Genomic DNA, 17,491 nt, shown 5'->3' with positions numbered 1-17,491 from the left:
CCACTTCAGCCCATGGGGCCCTCCGGGATAGGTGGCCCCATCCGGTGGACCCCCGGGACCCTTCCAGTGGTCCCGGTACAATACCGGTGACCCCCGAAACTTTCCCGATGGCCGAAACCTGACTTCCTATATATAATTCTTTACCTCTGGACCATTCCGGAACTCCTCGTGACGTTCGGGATCTCATCTGGGACTCCAAACAACTTTGGGTTTACTGCATACTCATATCTCTACAACCCTAGCGTCACCGAAACTTAAGTGTGTAGACCCTACGGGTTCGGGAGACATGCAGACATGACCGAGACGCCTCTCCGGTCAATAACCAACAGCGGGATCTAGATACCCATGTTGGCTCCCACATGCTCCTCGATGATCTCATCGGATGAACCACGATGTCGAGGATTTAAGCAACCCCGTATACAATTCCCTTTGTCAATCGGTACGTTACTTGCCCAAGACTCGATCGTCGGTATCCCAATACCTCGTTTAATCTCGTTACCGGCAAGTCACTTTACTCGTACCATAATGCATGATCCCGTGACCAGACACTTGGTCACATTGAGCTCATTATGATGATGCATTACCGAGTGGGCCCAGAGATACCTCTCCGTCATATGGAGTGACAAATCCCAGTCTCGATTCATGCCAACCCAACAGACACTTTCGGAGATACCCGTAGTGCACCTTTATAGTCACCCAGTTACGTTGTGACGTTTGGCACACCCAAAGCACTCCTACGGTATCCGGGAGTTGCACAATCTCATGGTCTACAAAAATGATACTTGACATTTGGAAAAGCTCTAGCTAAACGAACTACACGATCTTTGAGCTATGCTTAGGTTTGGGTCTTGTCCATCACATCATTCTCCTAATGATGTGATCCCCTTATCAATGAGATCCAATGTCCATAGTCAGGAAACCATGACTATCTGTTGATCAACGAGCTAGTCAACTAGAGGCTCGCTAGGGACATGTTGTGGTCTATGTATTCACACGTGTATTACGATTTCCGAATAATACAATTATAGCATGAATAACCGACAATTATCATGAACAAAGAAATATAATAATAACCATCTTATTATTGCCTCTAGGGCATATTTCCAACACCATCATCAGTGCAAGCCCAAGAGAAGAAGGAAAAGGCAAGGAAAGAGAATGCTGCCAAGATGCCAACTCAAGAGGAGGCATCTGAGTACTTTTTGAAGAAGAAGCAGGAGCAGCTTGGTTACTTGATAGCACCAACACTGAGGATTGAGAAGGGGTTGGCCACCCTAACACAAAATCAGGAGAGCCTGGAAAGAATCATGGAACAAAAATTCTATGATTTAGATGTCAAAGTAACTAAGATTCAGTCAGTTGTGGAGCAGCTTCAGGATGACATGCAGGAGAGGAAGGGCAAGACAACCACTGATGTATTTTCCAGAGTACCTAGAGCTCATAGGTCAGCTCCAGTGCCTATGACAGACACTAGAGCCACATCATCTGCACCAGCTACAACTTCTACAGCTCCAGTGCAACCAGCTCCAGCACCAACTCCTCCAGCCCCATCCACATCTACTGAAGTCTTCGTCCAAGGAGCCATCTCTACACCACCACCTGAAGATCGAGCCTGAGAGACGATATTGTCCTATGCATTTTCTAGGAACTTTTTGGTAACTTGTTGCCAAAGGGGGAGAAAAATGTATAGATCATAGGCTTCGAGAGAGAGAGTGTGTTGCTTTTGTTCTCTCTTGCTTTGGTGGTTAAACTTTGTTTGCTTTTGATTGCTTGAGATACTATGCTATTACCTATGAGATATTGATGATCATGTGTTTGATCATAAGCTACACTTATGCTTGTTATATGTTATTATCTTACTTATCCTTATATGATCATTCACTTTGCTTGGTGATGAGTGCATGTATTCAATCTTCATTATTTTGAGCGCTCCACCAAGATGTATGTGACATGGAAGAGTAACCCATGAGCCTAATTCCTTATGCATTTGCAGTCCAAAGCAAATCTTGAAATATGCACAAATTTAGGGGGGAGCTCTTGCTTATCACATACTTCTCAAAGCGACGATGTTTTTCAATCTTATTATCATTTGTCGAAGCTTTGATCTATATGTTGTCATCAATTACCAAAAAGGGGGAGATTGAAAGTGCAACTATCCCTAGGTGGTTTTGGTAATTCATAACAACATATAGCTCATTGAGCTAATGCTATTCCAAGACTATTATTTCAAGAAAGCTCAATGAATGGCATGGCATGGATGATGAAAGTGGATCCCTCGAAATATCAAGGTCAAAGGATTGGCTCAAGCTCAAAAGCTCAAGACTCTACATTTTACATTTTAGATCCAAGATCACATTGAGTCTATAGGAAAAGCCAATACTATCAAGGAGGGATGAGGTGTTGCTTAATGAGCCTCTTGCTTCAAGTGCTTAGTGATATGCTCCAAAACCATCCACTATTTTCTCACATCCACATATGACCTAAACCTAAAGTCAAACTCGGCCCTACCGATTCTTTCTATCCGGCGCCACCGAGTTCAAATGTCATAGCCACTGCCACAAACCCTGGGCAAATCGGTCTCACCGATAGGGATCTCGGTCTCACCGAGATGGGATTGTAATCTCTCTGTTTCCCTTCGTAACGTTTCGGTCTAATCGAAGTGAGCGATGGTCCCATCGAGATTGCAATGTAAACTCCCTGTTTCCCTTTCGTAACATTTTGGTCTCACCAAAATAAGCGAATCAGTCCCACCGAGTTTACCTGACCAACTCTCTGGTTAGCTTATTACCAAAATCGGTCTCACCGAGTTTGTGTAATCGGTCTCACCGAGATTATGTTATGCCCTAACCCTAATCATATCGGTCCTACCGAGTTGCATGTCGGTCCCACCAAAAACCCTAACGGTCACTAGGTTTACTAAATCGGTCCGACCGAGTCTGTTGAGTCGGTCCCACCGAGTTTGGTAAATTGTGTGTAATGGTTAGATTTTGTGTGGAGGCTATATATACCCCTCCACCTCCTCTTCATTCGTGGAGAGAGCCATAAGAACAAACTTACACTTCCAACTTACCAGTTCTGAGAGAGAACTACCTACTCATGTGTTGAGGCCAAGATATTCCATTCCTACCATATGAATCTTGATCTCTAGCCTTCCCCAAGTTGCTTTCAACTCAAATCTTCTTTCCACCAGATCCAAATCCTATGAGAGAGAGTTGAGTGTTGGGGAGACTATCATTTGAAGCACAAGAGCAAGGAGTTCATCATCAACACACCATTTATTACTTCTTGGAGAGTGGTGTCTCCTAGATTGGCTAGGTGTCAGTTGGGAGCCTCCGACAAGATTGTGGAGTTGAACCAAGGAGTTTGTAAGGGCAAGGAGATCGCCTACTTCGTGAAGATCTACCTATAGTGAGGCAAGTCCTTCGTGGGCGACGGCCATGGTGGGATAGACAAGGTTGCTTCTTCGTGGACCCTTCGTGGGTGGAGCCCTCCATGGACTCACGCAACCGTTACCCTTCGTGGGTTGAAGTCTCCATCAACGTGGATGTACGATAGCACCAGCTATCGGAACCACGACAAAAACATCCGTGTCTCCAATTGCGTTTGAATCCTCCAAACCCTTCCCTTTACATTCTTGCAAGTTGCATGCTTTAATTTCCGCTGCCTATATACTCTTTGCATGCTTGCTTGAATTGTGTGAAGATTGCTTGACTTGTTCAAAGATAGATAAAATCTGCCAAAGCCTAAAATTCGGAAAAGGTTAAGTTTTTAATTGGTCAAGTAGTCTAATCACACCCCCTCTAGATATACTTCAAGGTCCTACAACTTTTGATCTCCATCTCCAGAGCATCGTCATGATCTCCATCGTCACCAGCTCAACACCTTGATCTCCATCGTTGCGTCGTGGTCGTATCGCCAACTATTGCTTCTACAACTATCGCTAACGCATAATGATAAAGTAAAGCAATTACATGGCGTTTGCATTTCATACAATAAAGAGACAACCATAAGGCTCCTGCCGGCTGCCGATAAATTTTACAAAACATGATGATCTCATGCAATAACTTATATCACATCATGTCTTGACCATATCACATCACAACATGCCCTGCAAAAACAAGTTAGACATCCTCTACTTTGTTGTTGCAAGTTTTACGTGGCTGCTACGGGCTTCTAGCAAGAACCGTTCTTACCTACGCATCAAACCACAATGGTGTTTCGTCAAGTCTGTTGTTTTAACCTTCTTCAAGGACCAGCCGCAGTCAAATTCAATCCAAGTAAAGTAGGAGAAACAGACACCCGCCAACCACCTTTATGCAAAACTAGTTGCATGTCTATCAGTGGAACCGGTGTGACATGTAAGGTTGGTCCGGGCCGCTTCATCCGACAATACCGTCGAATCAAAATAAGACGTTGGTGGTAATCAGTATGACTATCACCGCCCACAACTCTTTGTGTTCTACTCGTGCATATCATCTACGCATAGACCTGGCTCATGATGCCACTGTTGGGAAACGTTGCATCGAAAACAAAAAAAATTCTACACACACGCAATGATCTATCCATGGAGATGCATAGCAAAAAGGGGGAGAGTGTGTCTACGTACCCTCGTAGACCGAAAACGGAAGCGTACCGATCAAGCATCGAACGAACGACACCTCCGAGTTCTGCACACATTCAGCTCGGTGACGTCCCTCGCCTTCTTGATCCGGCAAGGTGTCGAGGTAGTAGATGAGTTCCTCAGCACGACGACGTGGTGACGGTGATGGTGAAGTGATCTGTGCAGGGCTTCGCCTAAGCACCGCGAGAATATGACCAGGGTGTAAACTGTGGAGGGGGCGCCGCACACGGCTAACAATTGATGTTGTATGTTCTAGGCGCCCCGCCCCCCCCCCCCCCACACACACACACATATATATATATATAGGTGGGAGAGGAGGAATGGCAGCCAGGGGGCGCCCCAAGTAGGATCCGAATCCTACTTGGGGTTTCCCCAAGTGGCGCCCCCCTTTCCTTTTTCCACTGGAGAAGAAAGGAAGGGGGAAGAGAGAAAGGAAGGGGGGCCGAACCCCCCCCCCTTTTTCTTCTCCAATTCGGCCACATGCAAGGGGGGGCACCCCTTGTGGGCTAGCGTGCTCCCCTCTTATGGCTCATATGGCCCATATACCTCCCCCGGGGGTTCCGGTAACCCCTCTGATACTCCGATAAATACATGATACACTCTGGAACACTTTCGGTGTCCGAATACTATCATCCTATATATCAACCTTTACCTCTCGATCATTTTGAGACTCCTCGTCATATTTGTGATCACATCCGGGACTTCGAACAACATTCAGTCACAAAATCACATAACTCGTATAATACAATATCGTCATCGAACGTTAAGCGTGCAGACCCTACAGGTTCGAGAACTATGTAGACATGAACGAGACACCTCTCCGGTCAAAAACCAATAGCGGAACCTGGATGCTCATATTGGCTCCTACATATTCTACGAAGATCTTTATCGGTCGAACCGTTATGACAACATACGTTATTCCATTTGTCCATCGGTATGTTACTTACCCGAGATTCGATCGTCGGTATCGGCATACCTAGCTCAATCTTTTTACCGACAAGTCTCTTTACTCGTTCCGTAATACATCATTCTGCAACTAACTCATTCTTCACTTTGCTTGCAAGGCTTCTTATGATGTGCATTACCGAGAGGGCCTAGAGATACCTCTCTGATACTCAGAGTGACAAATCCTAATCTCGATCTATGCCAACCCAACAAACACCTTCGGAGATACCTGTAGAGCATCTTTATAATCACCCAGTTATGTTGTGATGTTTGATAGCACACAAGGTATTCCTCCGGTATCCGGGAGTTGCATAATCTCATAGTCGAAGGAATATGTATTTGACATGAAGAAAGCAATAGCAATAAAACTGAACGATCAATATGCTAAGCTAATGAATGGGTCGTGTCCATCACATCATTCTCCTAATGATGTGATCCCGTTATCAAGTGACAACACATGTCCACGGTTAGGAAACCTTGACCATCTTTGATCAACGAGCTAGTCTAGTAGAGGCTCACTAGGGACACGGTATTTGTTTATGTATCCACACATGTATTTCAGTTTCCAATCAATACAATTCTAGCATAAGTAATAAATCTTTATCATGAATAAGGAAATATAAAATAACAACTTTATTATTGCCTCTAGGGCATATTTCCTTCAGCTTAAAGAACCTGGTCAAAAGGCAAACATCATGTCTTGTCAATCATTGATGACCTCAACAAAATTGTAGAGACGCACACATTATCTCAGTAAGAGATTAAACTGAAAAATCAATCTAATGAGATGGTTGCCCGTCTACTGCAAGAAGAGGAGATCAAATACTATTGGAGATCCAAAGTTGATTTCATTTTGATGGGTGATAGTAATACAAGATACTACCAATTGGTCGCCAATGGGCGACGTAGAAAGAAATATATTTATAGTCTCCAACAAGATGAGGGGAGGATCGAAGGTCAGGAGGAGCTAAAGAAGTATATCACCAAATGCTACAAATCTCTTTTCGGAGCACCGACTGAAGGGAATTTCATCCTTGATGAGACCCGAATAGATGATATTCCACATGTCATGACAGCAGAAAACGATATCCTCACGGCACCATTCTCAGAAGAGGAGGTAAGAGCTGCGGTGTTCCAAATGGAACATAACAAAGCTCCAGGCCCTGATGGTTTTCCGCGGAATTCTATTAGAATTTCTATGATATTATCAAGTCTAACCTTTTGGAGTTGTTCAATTGTCTTCATGTCGACCAACTTGACCTATCCAGGCTTAATTTTGGCGAGATTGTCTTGTTGCCGAAGATTAAGGAGGTCGAACAGATTCAACGATTCAGACCCATATGCCTCCTTAATGTCAACTTCAAGATTTTCACCAAAGTGGTGATGAATAGATTAAACTCGGTAGCTGACCATGTTGTCCGGACATCTCAAACAACTTTTATGCAAGGAAGGAATATACTCGATGGCGTAGTAATCCTGCATGAGACCGTCAATGAGATGCACCTGAAAAACATGAGTGAGTAGTATTCAAAATTGACTTTGAAAAAGCCTATGACAAGGTCAAATGGTCTTTCCTCCAACAGGCCCTAAGGATGAAAGGCCTCTTCGATAAATGGCGCAAGTGGATCCAAAATTTTGTAACTGGAGTAGCGTGGCCATCAAAGTCAATGATGATGTCAGCCATTAGTTTCAGACAAAAAAAGGACTACGGCAAGGTGACCCCATGTCCCTAATGTTATTTAATATTGTGGTTGACATGTTGGCTATTCTGATTGAGCGTGCCAAGCAAGATGCCCAGATTACAGGAGTAGACCAAAAGGCGGTGTCTCATGTATATTAGGAACCTGAAGTCTCACACTTTTGGGCTGGCCTAATGGCGGCAAAGAAACATCTCTTTCGCATTGGGTCTTTCACGATAAAGGATGAGTTAGAGATTCGTTTTTGGAAAGACATCTGGCTAGGCAATGCTAGTCTTCGATAACGATACCCAGCCTTATACAATATTGCACGTGATAAGAATAATACTATTGCGCAAGTGTTCAGCTCATCCCCGCCAAATATTCCGCTCAGGCGTGATTTGATTGGCACCCGACTTATGTCATGGAATAATCTCTTGTCCCGTCTGGATCGATTAACCTGACACAAGGCCGGGATGTGTTGCACTAAAACCTTACTACATCTGGGTCTTTCACAGTAGACTCTATGTATAATGCACTCACGCATTCTGAGGTACCAATGAGTAATAACAAAAAAAATTGGAAAGCGCAGGTACCACTTAAAGTTAAAAATATTCATGTGGTATCTCCTCAGGGGAGTTTAAAATATTCAGTTTAAAATATTCATGTGGTATTTCCGCAGAGGAGTTATGCTAACAAAAGTCAACCTCGCATAATGCAACTGGTCAGGAAGTAAGAAGTGTTGTTTTTGTACTCATGGCGAGACAATTAAACACCTCTTTTTCAATGTAAGTTTGCCCGTTCTACGTGGCCAGCCATCCAAATAGCATCAAATTTGTATCCGCCCACAAGTGTTGCCAATATTTTTGGTCATTGGCTGGACAGTATTTCAAATAGGTACAAAACGCTAATAAGGGCGACATAACTAGACTAGTACTCCAACTGTATAAGTTTACACATAACAGCTGTATAGACTGGGCATGCCAGCTTCACATTTCAGGTTACAACTTACAACTCTGGGGAGGGAGACAATATGATGTGCACGTCAGCCAATAGGTTTTCATGTTGAATGGCAGATGCTCAAGACTTCAGAGAACTGAAAGACCATTGGAGATATGATCATCAATTTGATTTCTTTTGCTCAAGTCTCCAAAACTGTCAGTCCTAAACACAAGCGAAAAAATTTAACGGCTGAAACGCTCCGATATCGACTTTGGTATGAGGCTAGTTGTGCTTGATTGTTTCTCTAACCTGTGTCAAGTAGCAACCATCGCTGTTATAAAATTGCACATGCGCGTGAATAAATGATATGGCAGTTGAATGCAGAAGGGAGTAAAAACCTCGCAATCTCTTCTACAAATTTCATTATTTGCTCTGAACTTGTTTCAATCACTTGTCCTCCCAGTATCATTTCGTCCAAAACTGTGTGAAGCTGCATTTAATCATATTATAATGAACCAAGAGAAGAATGGTCGTTATTTTGAAGTAGTATTACCCATCACTATGACATGAGAAAGAAAAGGCAGTTGATGAACCATTGGAGTTCGATCTGAACTCTGAAAAGAAAGAACGTGCATCTCTACATATATGCATACTCTCAGCAGTTACATGGTGTAGACACTACAGGAAGCAGGGGATGGAGCCATGGAGGGCAATGGCATCATAGGCATCAGCAGGTTTAGAGTTTATTCAGGGCAAGAGGTGGCCCTACCCTTCCATTCCAAAAGTTCTCAAGTATCGATTGTCAGCATTGCTTACTAAAAAAATGTTATCGACCCTCTTTTAACAGGTCCATTGGCATGTTATATTGGATTGGCCCTTCCTACACTTTTCTTCAAGCTCTCTGCCAGACTGCCAATGGACTACAGGACACTAATGCTCATTTATAGTTATATGTTGTCTAACAGCTCCAGAAGATTTGGTATCTCATACCTATTTGTTTATCCTAATCTGTATAGAATTTTTAAGTTACCATTTCAATTATGATGTTGATCTTTGGTTGAGATGTAAACTAAATACTACTCCCTCCGCCCTGTATTAATTGACGAGAAACGGATGTATCTAGCTACATGCTTCTGTAAGTTTGAGGTGCCCACTGCCAAGGTACTACAGAACTTCAGTGAAACACCAGCATGATTTAACAACATATACTTTTAAGTCAGAAAATGCTTCTTCGAATTCCAACTGTAATAATTTGGTCAGTAGTGCAAAATGAAACAGATATGCAGTAATCCAGCATTGTAAGTCTTGTTAGATTCAAGTATTTGTTACATTGGGCAATTGCATATGATTTTATATGACCCGTGTATCAAAAAACTATTACATGCTACAGACGAGGATAAAAAACACCAATGCTATTGTGGACCTTATTTACTATAGCAGTGACTATCCAGAATAAAATACCAAACAAAGAGAATCACTGTACCTTGTTGAAGTTAAATACAATGTCAAGCTCACATACATTCTTGAAGCACCTATTCAATGTTTCAACAAAAACTGTGACAAGAAGATTAGTTGATCTCTTCAAAGAGGTAATAGAAGAATCTTAAAGTGACAAACAGAGGAAAAAGAAGATGAATAATTCACCAAGCATTAGGTGTAAAAAGGAACACATGTTTGTGGTAGCGCAGTGACATTTTTTTAGAACCGATAGTAGTGCAGTGGTATGCATAAGTGTTTAGCAACAATCTGAATTTGCACTAGAAATACGGAATACAAAAATGTAAACAAGTAGTGTAAGGATAGTGAACTGAAAGAACGACAGTAATGAGATAAACAGCCACCGGAGGAAGTAGACTCTGTACCTAAACATTTCAAATAACGCAAAGCATGATAACACACTGAACGTAATTAGTTCCTCATGCAAATCTATGCAGCCTCATTTTTCTATTGCACACAGTTATTGATTATACTAATGGAAGAAGCAATTCCATGGGGAAGGAGTTAAGTTACCTTGTACGAGGTCGAGCATGGCAAGCTCATTCTCAGAGCTATCAAAGACAAAGACGAAGTATAGTGTCGCCAAATGCTTGTAGACCAGTCTCGTTCCCTGCAAAGTGTAAACAAGAAAATCAAACGGCTTTTCCCCCTTACAGTTCATTGTAGGTAAAATGGAAAAAGGCTACACTAATAATTCAGTTGTTTCCGACTTTCCGTCACATAGTTAACTTAGGGGAATATTTAGTTTTACAATTAGCAAATGTTTGCAGAAACACATGCTACATAGCTGTTCGACACTCTCCTTCAAAAAGATTTCTGAGCATTTGTATACCTAGTTAATACTTCCTCTTTAAAGAAATATAAGAGTGTTTAGATCACTACTTTAGTGACCTAAACGGTCTTATATTTCTTTACCGAGGGAGTAGTTTAGTCTGTTTACAACAAATTGACAGACATTTCAAATTTCCTTGTTCATTGCTGTCGTTGCCTACCATTCTGCCTTTTGCATCACATATAGTACTACCGGATTAGCATAGGATAGCTGGAGAAGGTTCACTACCGGTCCAAAGATTGCATCGGCCTCGACGAAATTGCTCACACCCTCCGGCCTCGCAGATAACACTGCAAGAACAGGCTCCGTAACTCAACCACATCATCTATATACAAAGGGCGAAAAGAAAAGGGAAAGCGAACTGTGTGCACACATACACTGGAAGACGCCGCGGACCAGCTCCTGGTGCTTCTCCGGGTCCTGCAGCCATCGAATAATCCGTGAGCCGGAGAACAGAGAAAATCAAAGTACAAATCCTAGTCTCTAAGGCATTTCATCAAGCACATAATAAAGATCTAAAGATGAAGCGGTTCTGGATTTGGGTGGGGAAATTGGACGAGCAGTTGGTGGACAGGGGAAGACTAAAGAGGGCCTGAAGAAGAAGAGAGGGGGAGAAAGGGGCGGCGACTGGAGAAGGTTCAGGACCTGGAAACTGTAGAACTTGAGGAGGCGGGGCTTGCCCAGAGTGCTGATAACCATCACCGCCTGGATCATGGCCGCCGACGAGGAGGAGGACGCGAGCGAAACGACCAGATCGCGACAGCTTTGCAGGGGTACTGAAGAGAAGACCCGGTGTGATTGGGGATGATAGATGAATTTGCTTTTATTAAAGTACGGAGTGATTTTATTTCAACAAAGGCGCCTGTAGCTCAGTGGATAGAGCGTCCGTTTCCTAAGCGGAAAGTCGTAGGTTCGACCCCTACCTGGCGCGTCATAATGTTTTTATTTGATGAATTTATTGTATTTTTCTCCTGGTGTGGCAGAAAAATCAAAAATATAATCGTTTTGTAGGGTTTTTTGTCTACTTTTTTTTCCTTGAGACTTTTTTGGGTTTCTTCTGTAAGATTGTTCGTTCATACAAATTTTTGTGTGCTCAACCTATTTTTTTCTCCTAGTGTGGCACCAAATTTATTTAGTTCGGTCGGGATTTGGCCTCCAAGAAGTCATTGAGTTATTATGTAAGAATGATTGTATGGTTGATGCTTCAGTAATATAAGTTTTGACCCATAAAAAATAAACTTGAGACTTTTTTTGGTCTATTTTGTAAGGTTGTTCGATAATTTCAGAATGAAGAAAAATTGTTCAACGTCGTCTGAGATGAATTGTGCATATACAACGTAGACCACTAGAAGCGTCAGTACATAGCAGACGGTTAAAGCATTATTAAATATTTTTATTTAATCAATTTATATTTTTCTCCTAGTGTGGAAGAAAAATTTACTCGTTTTGTAGTTTTTTTTGTCTACCTTTTTTTCCTTGAGACTTTTTATGTCTATTCTGTAAGATTGATCGTTCATACAAATTTTTGTGGGCTCAACCTATAATTTTTTTCTCCTAGTGTGGCAGCAAATTTATGTTGTTCTTTGTTGTACTGTTTGTAGGGTTTTTTGGTGTCTACTTGTAGTTAACCTTGAGGCTTTTTTGGTCTGTTTTGTAAGATTGTTTGATGATTTTAGAATGAAGAAAAAAATTACCAACATCGTCTGAGACGATTTGTGCATAACGCCGACCACTAGAAGCTTTAGTGCATAGCAGACGGTTAAAGCATGTTAATAATGTCAAGAGAGGTCAGGTAGACTAAACTTGACATGTGAGGAGTCCATTAGGAGAGATCTGAAGAACTATAATATCATCAGTGAGCTAATTATGTACAAGGGTGCGTGAAAGTTAGTTATCCACGTGCCATAATCATGAGTTAGTTTCAAAGATCTTATGAGTTTCAACTCTGACCTACCTCAACTTGTTTGATTAAAAGGCTTTGTTGTTGTTCGATGAGGCGAAGATGACTTACTAGAACTCCGTTGACTTGATGAGGCGACAAGAATTGACAAACACAAGAATTACACCTTGTTTTGTAGTTTTTTTGTCTATTCTTAAGACATTCTTTTAGTCTATTTTCTAAGATCGTTCGATGAGGCAAATAGGTGATTCTATGACTTGATGGCGGTGGCGAGAACCGACAAACGTGAGAACTGCACCTCGTTTTTCTCCTAGTTAATAACAACATGTATGTTCTTTTGTTCTACTCGTGTTGTAGAGTCTTTTGTCTAGTCGTAGTTAACCTTGAGACCTTTTTGGTCTTTTTTATAAGATTGTTCGATGAGGCAAATTGAGGACTCACTAGAACTCCACTAACATGATGAGGTGACAAGAATTGAAAGATGCAAGAACTATACCTCATTTTGTAGGGTTTTTTTAGATAAAAGGCCATAGCCCGATTTTATAAATAAAGCCACACGACAGCGTCACAGACCCGAACATAAACACCACCAACAGGCGAAACAAAGCGAATCCACCGAACAGAAAGTCAGGGACAGGCAAATGAACGGAAGTTTTTGGGGGATACATGGCAACCTGCCATACTCAGCGCGCAGGCCAGAAGGGAGAAGACTAAACCCGACGAAGAGAACAGAACCATGATCAAACGGCAGGATCCAACCCGAAGATGTGGGATGCCGAAGCCCGAATTTTGGCGATGAGCAAGTCCAGGGCATCCCGCTCTTCCTCCTTAGTCAAGAATCTCCACTGCTACAATAGAATACATGATTTGAAAAGAACGTCAGCAGGCTTAGATGGGAAAATATGCTCAATAGTAAATTTGTTCCTAATAGTCCATAAAGCCCAGCACAAGGCACCCAGGCCTACCCAGAACACCCTCTTGGTAACCCCAACCAAAACTTTGGCTAGGTTTCTAAGCTCAGAGAATGAAGAAGGGTTCCAAGAAACCTGAAGCCAAGATCTGACACAACTCCACACCAACTTGGCCAGCACGCAGTGGAAAAAGATGTGTTCCGAGTTTTCCAAGGCACCGCAAAGATGACAGAACTCCGAGCCTTGCCCATTGCGCTTGCGAATCTGGTCAGCCGCCGGGAGGCGGCCACGAAAAGCTTGCCAAAGGAAAATTTTAATCTTAGGAGGCACTTTAGATTGCCATACGCAAGTGAATCTACTCGAAGGGTTACCACCGATAAGCCTAGTGTACAATGACTTAACCGAAAACCTGCTAGAGGCCGTAAGAGGCCAAACCACAGAATCGGACGACTCCGAGAGCACAGCGAAGAGGGCAGAGAGACTTTGCCAATCTTCCAACTCTTTAGGAGACAGGGAACGACGAAAAGCCAGATCCCAATTATTCGGCCGCTACCTCCGCGATGGAGATGTCTGGCTTAGGACAGTAAGAAAACACCTCGAGTCATAAATTTCTATGTGTTGTTCGCTTATTTTGATGAATCCATGGGTAGTATCGGGGGGTATGAACCATGGTGAAGTTGGAATACAGTAGATAAAGTGCTAATATGAAATTGGAATGAGTTTTGTTTACTTGTAGTTAACCTTAAGATATTTTCAGTCCATTTTGTAAGATCATTCGATGAGGCAAATCAGTGACTTACTAGAATTCAACGACTCTATGACGGTGATGATAACTGACAAACGTGAGAACTACACTTGTTTTGCGTGGTTTTCTATGACTGCTTCTAGTTAACCTTAAGAACTTTTTGGGTTCATTTTGTAAGATTGTTCTATGAGGCAAATCAATGACTTACTAGCACTCCACAACTTGATGACAATGGCGAGAATTGACACACGCAAGGAATGCACCATGTTTTTGTTGGGGAACGTTGCAGAAAATTAAAATTTTTCCTACGGTTTCACCAAGATCCATCTATGAGTTCATCTAAGCAACGAGTCAAGGGAGAGAGTTTGCATCTACATACCACTTGTAGATCACGAGCGGAAGCTTGCCAAGGAGATGGTGATGATGGAGTCGTACTCGAACGTGATTCGGATCACCGATGTCCTAGTGCTGAACGGACAGCACCTCCGCGTTCAACACACGTACGGGACGGGAGACGTCTCCTCCGTCTTGATCTAGCAAGGAGGAAGGAGAGGTTGAGGAAGGCAGCTCCAACGGCAGCACGACGGCGTGGTGCAGTTGACGCGGCAGTATTCCGACAGGGCTTCGCCAAGCACGTACGGAGGAGGAGATGTGTTGGGGAGGGGAGGGGATGCGCCTTGAGTTATGGTGTATTGCAGCCCTCCACTCACCCCTCTATATATAGGGGAAAGGGCAAGGGGGGCCGGCCCTCTAGGGAAAACCCTAGGGGGGGCGGCTAAGGGGTGGGGGGCTTGCCCCCCAAGCAAAGGGGGTGCGCCCCCTTTAGGGTTTCCCCCCCACCCCTAGGCGCATGGGCCCAAGGAGGGGGGCGCGCCAAGCCCACTAGGGGCTGGCTGCTATCCCCACGCAGCCCAAGTGGCCCCCCGGGAGGGGTGGCCCCTCCCGGTGGACCCCCGGAACCCTTCCGGTGGTCCCGGCACAATACCGGTATAACCCCGAAACTTTCCGGTGCCCGTTTAACAACTTCCCATATATAAAACTTTACCTCCGGACCATTCCGGAACTCCTCGTGACGTCCCGGATCTCATCCGTGTTGGGGAACGTAGCAGAAATTCAAAATTTTCCTACGCGTCACCAAGATCTATCTATGGAGAAACCAGCTACGAGTAGAAGGAGAGTGCATCTACATACCCTTGTAGATCGCTAAGCGGAAGCGTTCAAGTGAACGGGGTTGATGGAGTCGTACTCGTCATGATTCAAATCACCGATGATCAAGTGCCGAACGGACGGCACCTCCGCGTTCAACACACGTACAGCCCAGTGACGTCTCCCACGCCTTGATCCAGCAAGGAGAGAGGGAGAGGTTGAGGAAGACTCCATCCAACAGCAGCACAACGGCGTGGTGGTGGTGGAGGAGCGTGGCAATCCCGCAGGGCTTCGCCAAGCACCATGGGAGAAGAGGAGGAGGGAGAGGGGCAGGGCTGCACCAACAAGAGATCAAATCGCGTGTTATGGGCAGCCCCATGCCTCAATATATATAGGGGGGAAGGGGGCTGCGCCCCCTTTAGGGTTTTCCCACCCCCTAGGGGCGGCGGCCAGCCCTAGATGGGTTTTGGGGTGCGGCCAAGAGGGGGGGAGGAGTCCATCCTCCCCAAGGCACCTCGGGGTTGCCTTCCCCCTTGAGGACTCTTCCCTCTAGGGTTCCCTAGGCGCATGGGCCTCTTGGGGCTGGTGCCCTTGGCCCATGTAGGCCAAGGCGCACCCCCTACAGCCCATGTGGCCCCCCGGGGCAGGTGGCCCCACCCGGTGGGCCCCCGGGACCCTTCCGGTGGTCCCGGTACAATACCGATGACCCCGAAACTTGTCCCGATGGCCGGAACAGGACTTCCTATATATAAATCTTTACCTCCGGACCATTCCGGAACTCCTCGTGACGTCCGGGATCTCATCCGGGACTCCGAACAACATTCGGTAACCACATACAAGCTTCCTTTATAACCCTAGCGTCATCGAACCTTAAGTGTGTAGACCCTACGGGTTCGGGAGACATGCAGACATGACCGAGACGTTCTCCGGTCAATAACCAACAGCGGGATATGGATACCCATGTTGGCTCCCACATGTTCCACGATGATCTCATCGGATGAACCACGATGTCAAGGACTTAATCAATCCCGTATTCAATTCCCTTTGTCTAGCGGTATTTTACTTGCCCGAGATTCGATCGTCGGTATCCAATACCTTGTTCAATCTCGTTACCGGCAAGTCACTTTACTCGTTCCGTAACACATCATCCCGTGATCAACTCCTTGGTCACATTGCGCATGTGATGATGTCCTACCGAGTGGGCCCAGAGATACCTCTCCGTTTACACGGAGTGACAAATCCCAGTATCGATCCGCATAAAACAATAGATACTTTCGGAGATACCTGTAGTGCACCTTTATAGTCACCCAGTTACGTTGTGACGTTTTATACACCCAAAGCACTCCTACGGTATCCAGGAGTTACACGCTCTCATGGTCAAAGGAAGAGATACTTGACATTGGCAAAGCTCTAGCAAATGAACTACACAACCTTTTGTGCTAGGCTTAGGATTGGGTCTTGTCCATCACATCATTCTCCTAATGATGTGATCCCGTTATCAACGACATCCAATGTCCATAGTCAGGAAACCATGACTATCCGTTGATCACAACGAGATAGTCAACTAGAGCTCACCAGGGACATATTGTGGTCTATGTATTCACACGTGTATTACGATTTCCGGATAATACAGTTATAGCATGAATAAAAGACTATTATCATGAACTAAGAAATATAATAATAACACTTTTATTATTGCCTCTAGGGCATATTTCCAACAGTCTCCCACTTGCACTAGAGTCAATAATCTAGTTCACATCGCCATGTGATTAACACTCACAGGTCACATCGCCATGTGACTAATACCCAAGAGTTTGCTAGAGTCAGTAGTCTAGTTCACATCACTATGTGATTAACACTCAATGAGTTTTATGTTTGATCATGTTGCTTGTGAGAGAGGTTTTAGTCAACGGGTCTGAACCTTTCAGATCCGTGTGTGCTTTACAAATCTCTATGTCATCTCCTAGATGCAGCTACCACACTCTATTTGGAGCTATTCCAAACAATTGTTCTACTTGGAGCTATTCTAAATTATTGCTCCATTATATGTATCCGGTCTCTCTACTCAGAGCTATCCGGATAGGTGTCAAGCTTGCATCGTCGTAACCTTTACGACGAACTCTTTTACCACCTCCATAATCGAGAAAATTCCTTAGTCCACTAGTTACTAAGGATAACTTTGACCGTTGTACTGTGAGCCATTCTTGGATCACTCTTGTACCCCTTGACTGTCTCATGGCAAGGCACACTTCAGGTGCGGTACACAGCATAGCATA

At 44.1% G+C, this 17,491-nt stretch overlaps 1 protein-coding gene and 1 non-coding gene across 2 annotated transcripts; one reads left to right on the top strand and one right to left on the bottom strand.

Moving 5' to 3' along the window:
* Nucleotides 1–8,005: 8,005 nt before the first annotated feature.
* Nucleotides 8,006–11,313, bottom strand: LOC119291102 (AP-3 complex subunit sigma-like). The gene is made up of 7 exons (XM_037569815.1): nt 11,159–11,313; nt 10,891–10,933; nt 10,742–10,803; nt 10,195–10,291; nt 9,668–9,738; nt 8,583–8,674; nt 8,006–8,493 (listed from the first exon to the last, which is right to left on the bottom strand). The coding sequence occupies exons 1-7, from the start codon at nt 11,225–11,227 to the stop codon at nt 8,427–8,429; spliced, it is 501 nt and encodes a 166-aa protein (XP_037425712.1). The 5' UTR covers nt 11,228–11,313; the 3' UTR covers nt 8,006–8,426.
* A 58-nt stretch (nt 11,314–11,371) lies between these two features.
* Nucleotides 11,372–11,444, top strand: TRNAR-CCU. The gene has a single exon. It is a non-coding gene; the product is annotated as a tRNA-Arg (tRNA).
* Nucleotides 11,445–17,491: the final 6,047 nt, after the last annotated feature.

The sequence above is a fragment of the Triticum dicoccoides genome, chromosome 4B (genome assembly GCF_002162155.2).
Source record: "Triticum dicoccoides isolate Atlit2015 ecotype Zavitan chromosome 4B, WEW_v2.0, whole genome shotgun sequence".
NCBI lineage: Eukaryota > Viridiplantae > Streptophyta > Magnoliopsida > Poales > Poaceae > Triticum > Triticum dicoccoides.
Note: the sequence above shows the minus strand (reverse complement) of the source record. Positions and strands in the feature narration are given on the sequence as shown.

Bases quoted from the DNA above. Each gene is read 5' to 3' on its own strand.
- LOC119291102 (XM_037569815.1), bottom strand. From the start codon at position 11,227: ATGATCCAGGCGGTGATGGTTATCAGCACTCTGGGCAAGCCCCGCCTC. The intron at 10,804-10,890 runs GTATGTGTGCAC...CTGTTCTTGCAG, and splicing joins GGTCCGCGGCGTCTTCCAGT to TGTTATCTGCGAGGCCGGAG. The intron at 9,739-10,194 runs GTAACTTAACTC...TTCTTGTCACAG, and splicing joins CATGCTCGACCTCGTACAAG to TTTTTGTTGAAACATTGAAT.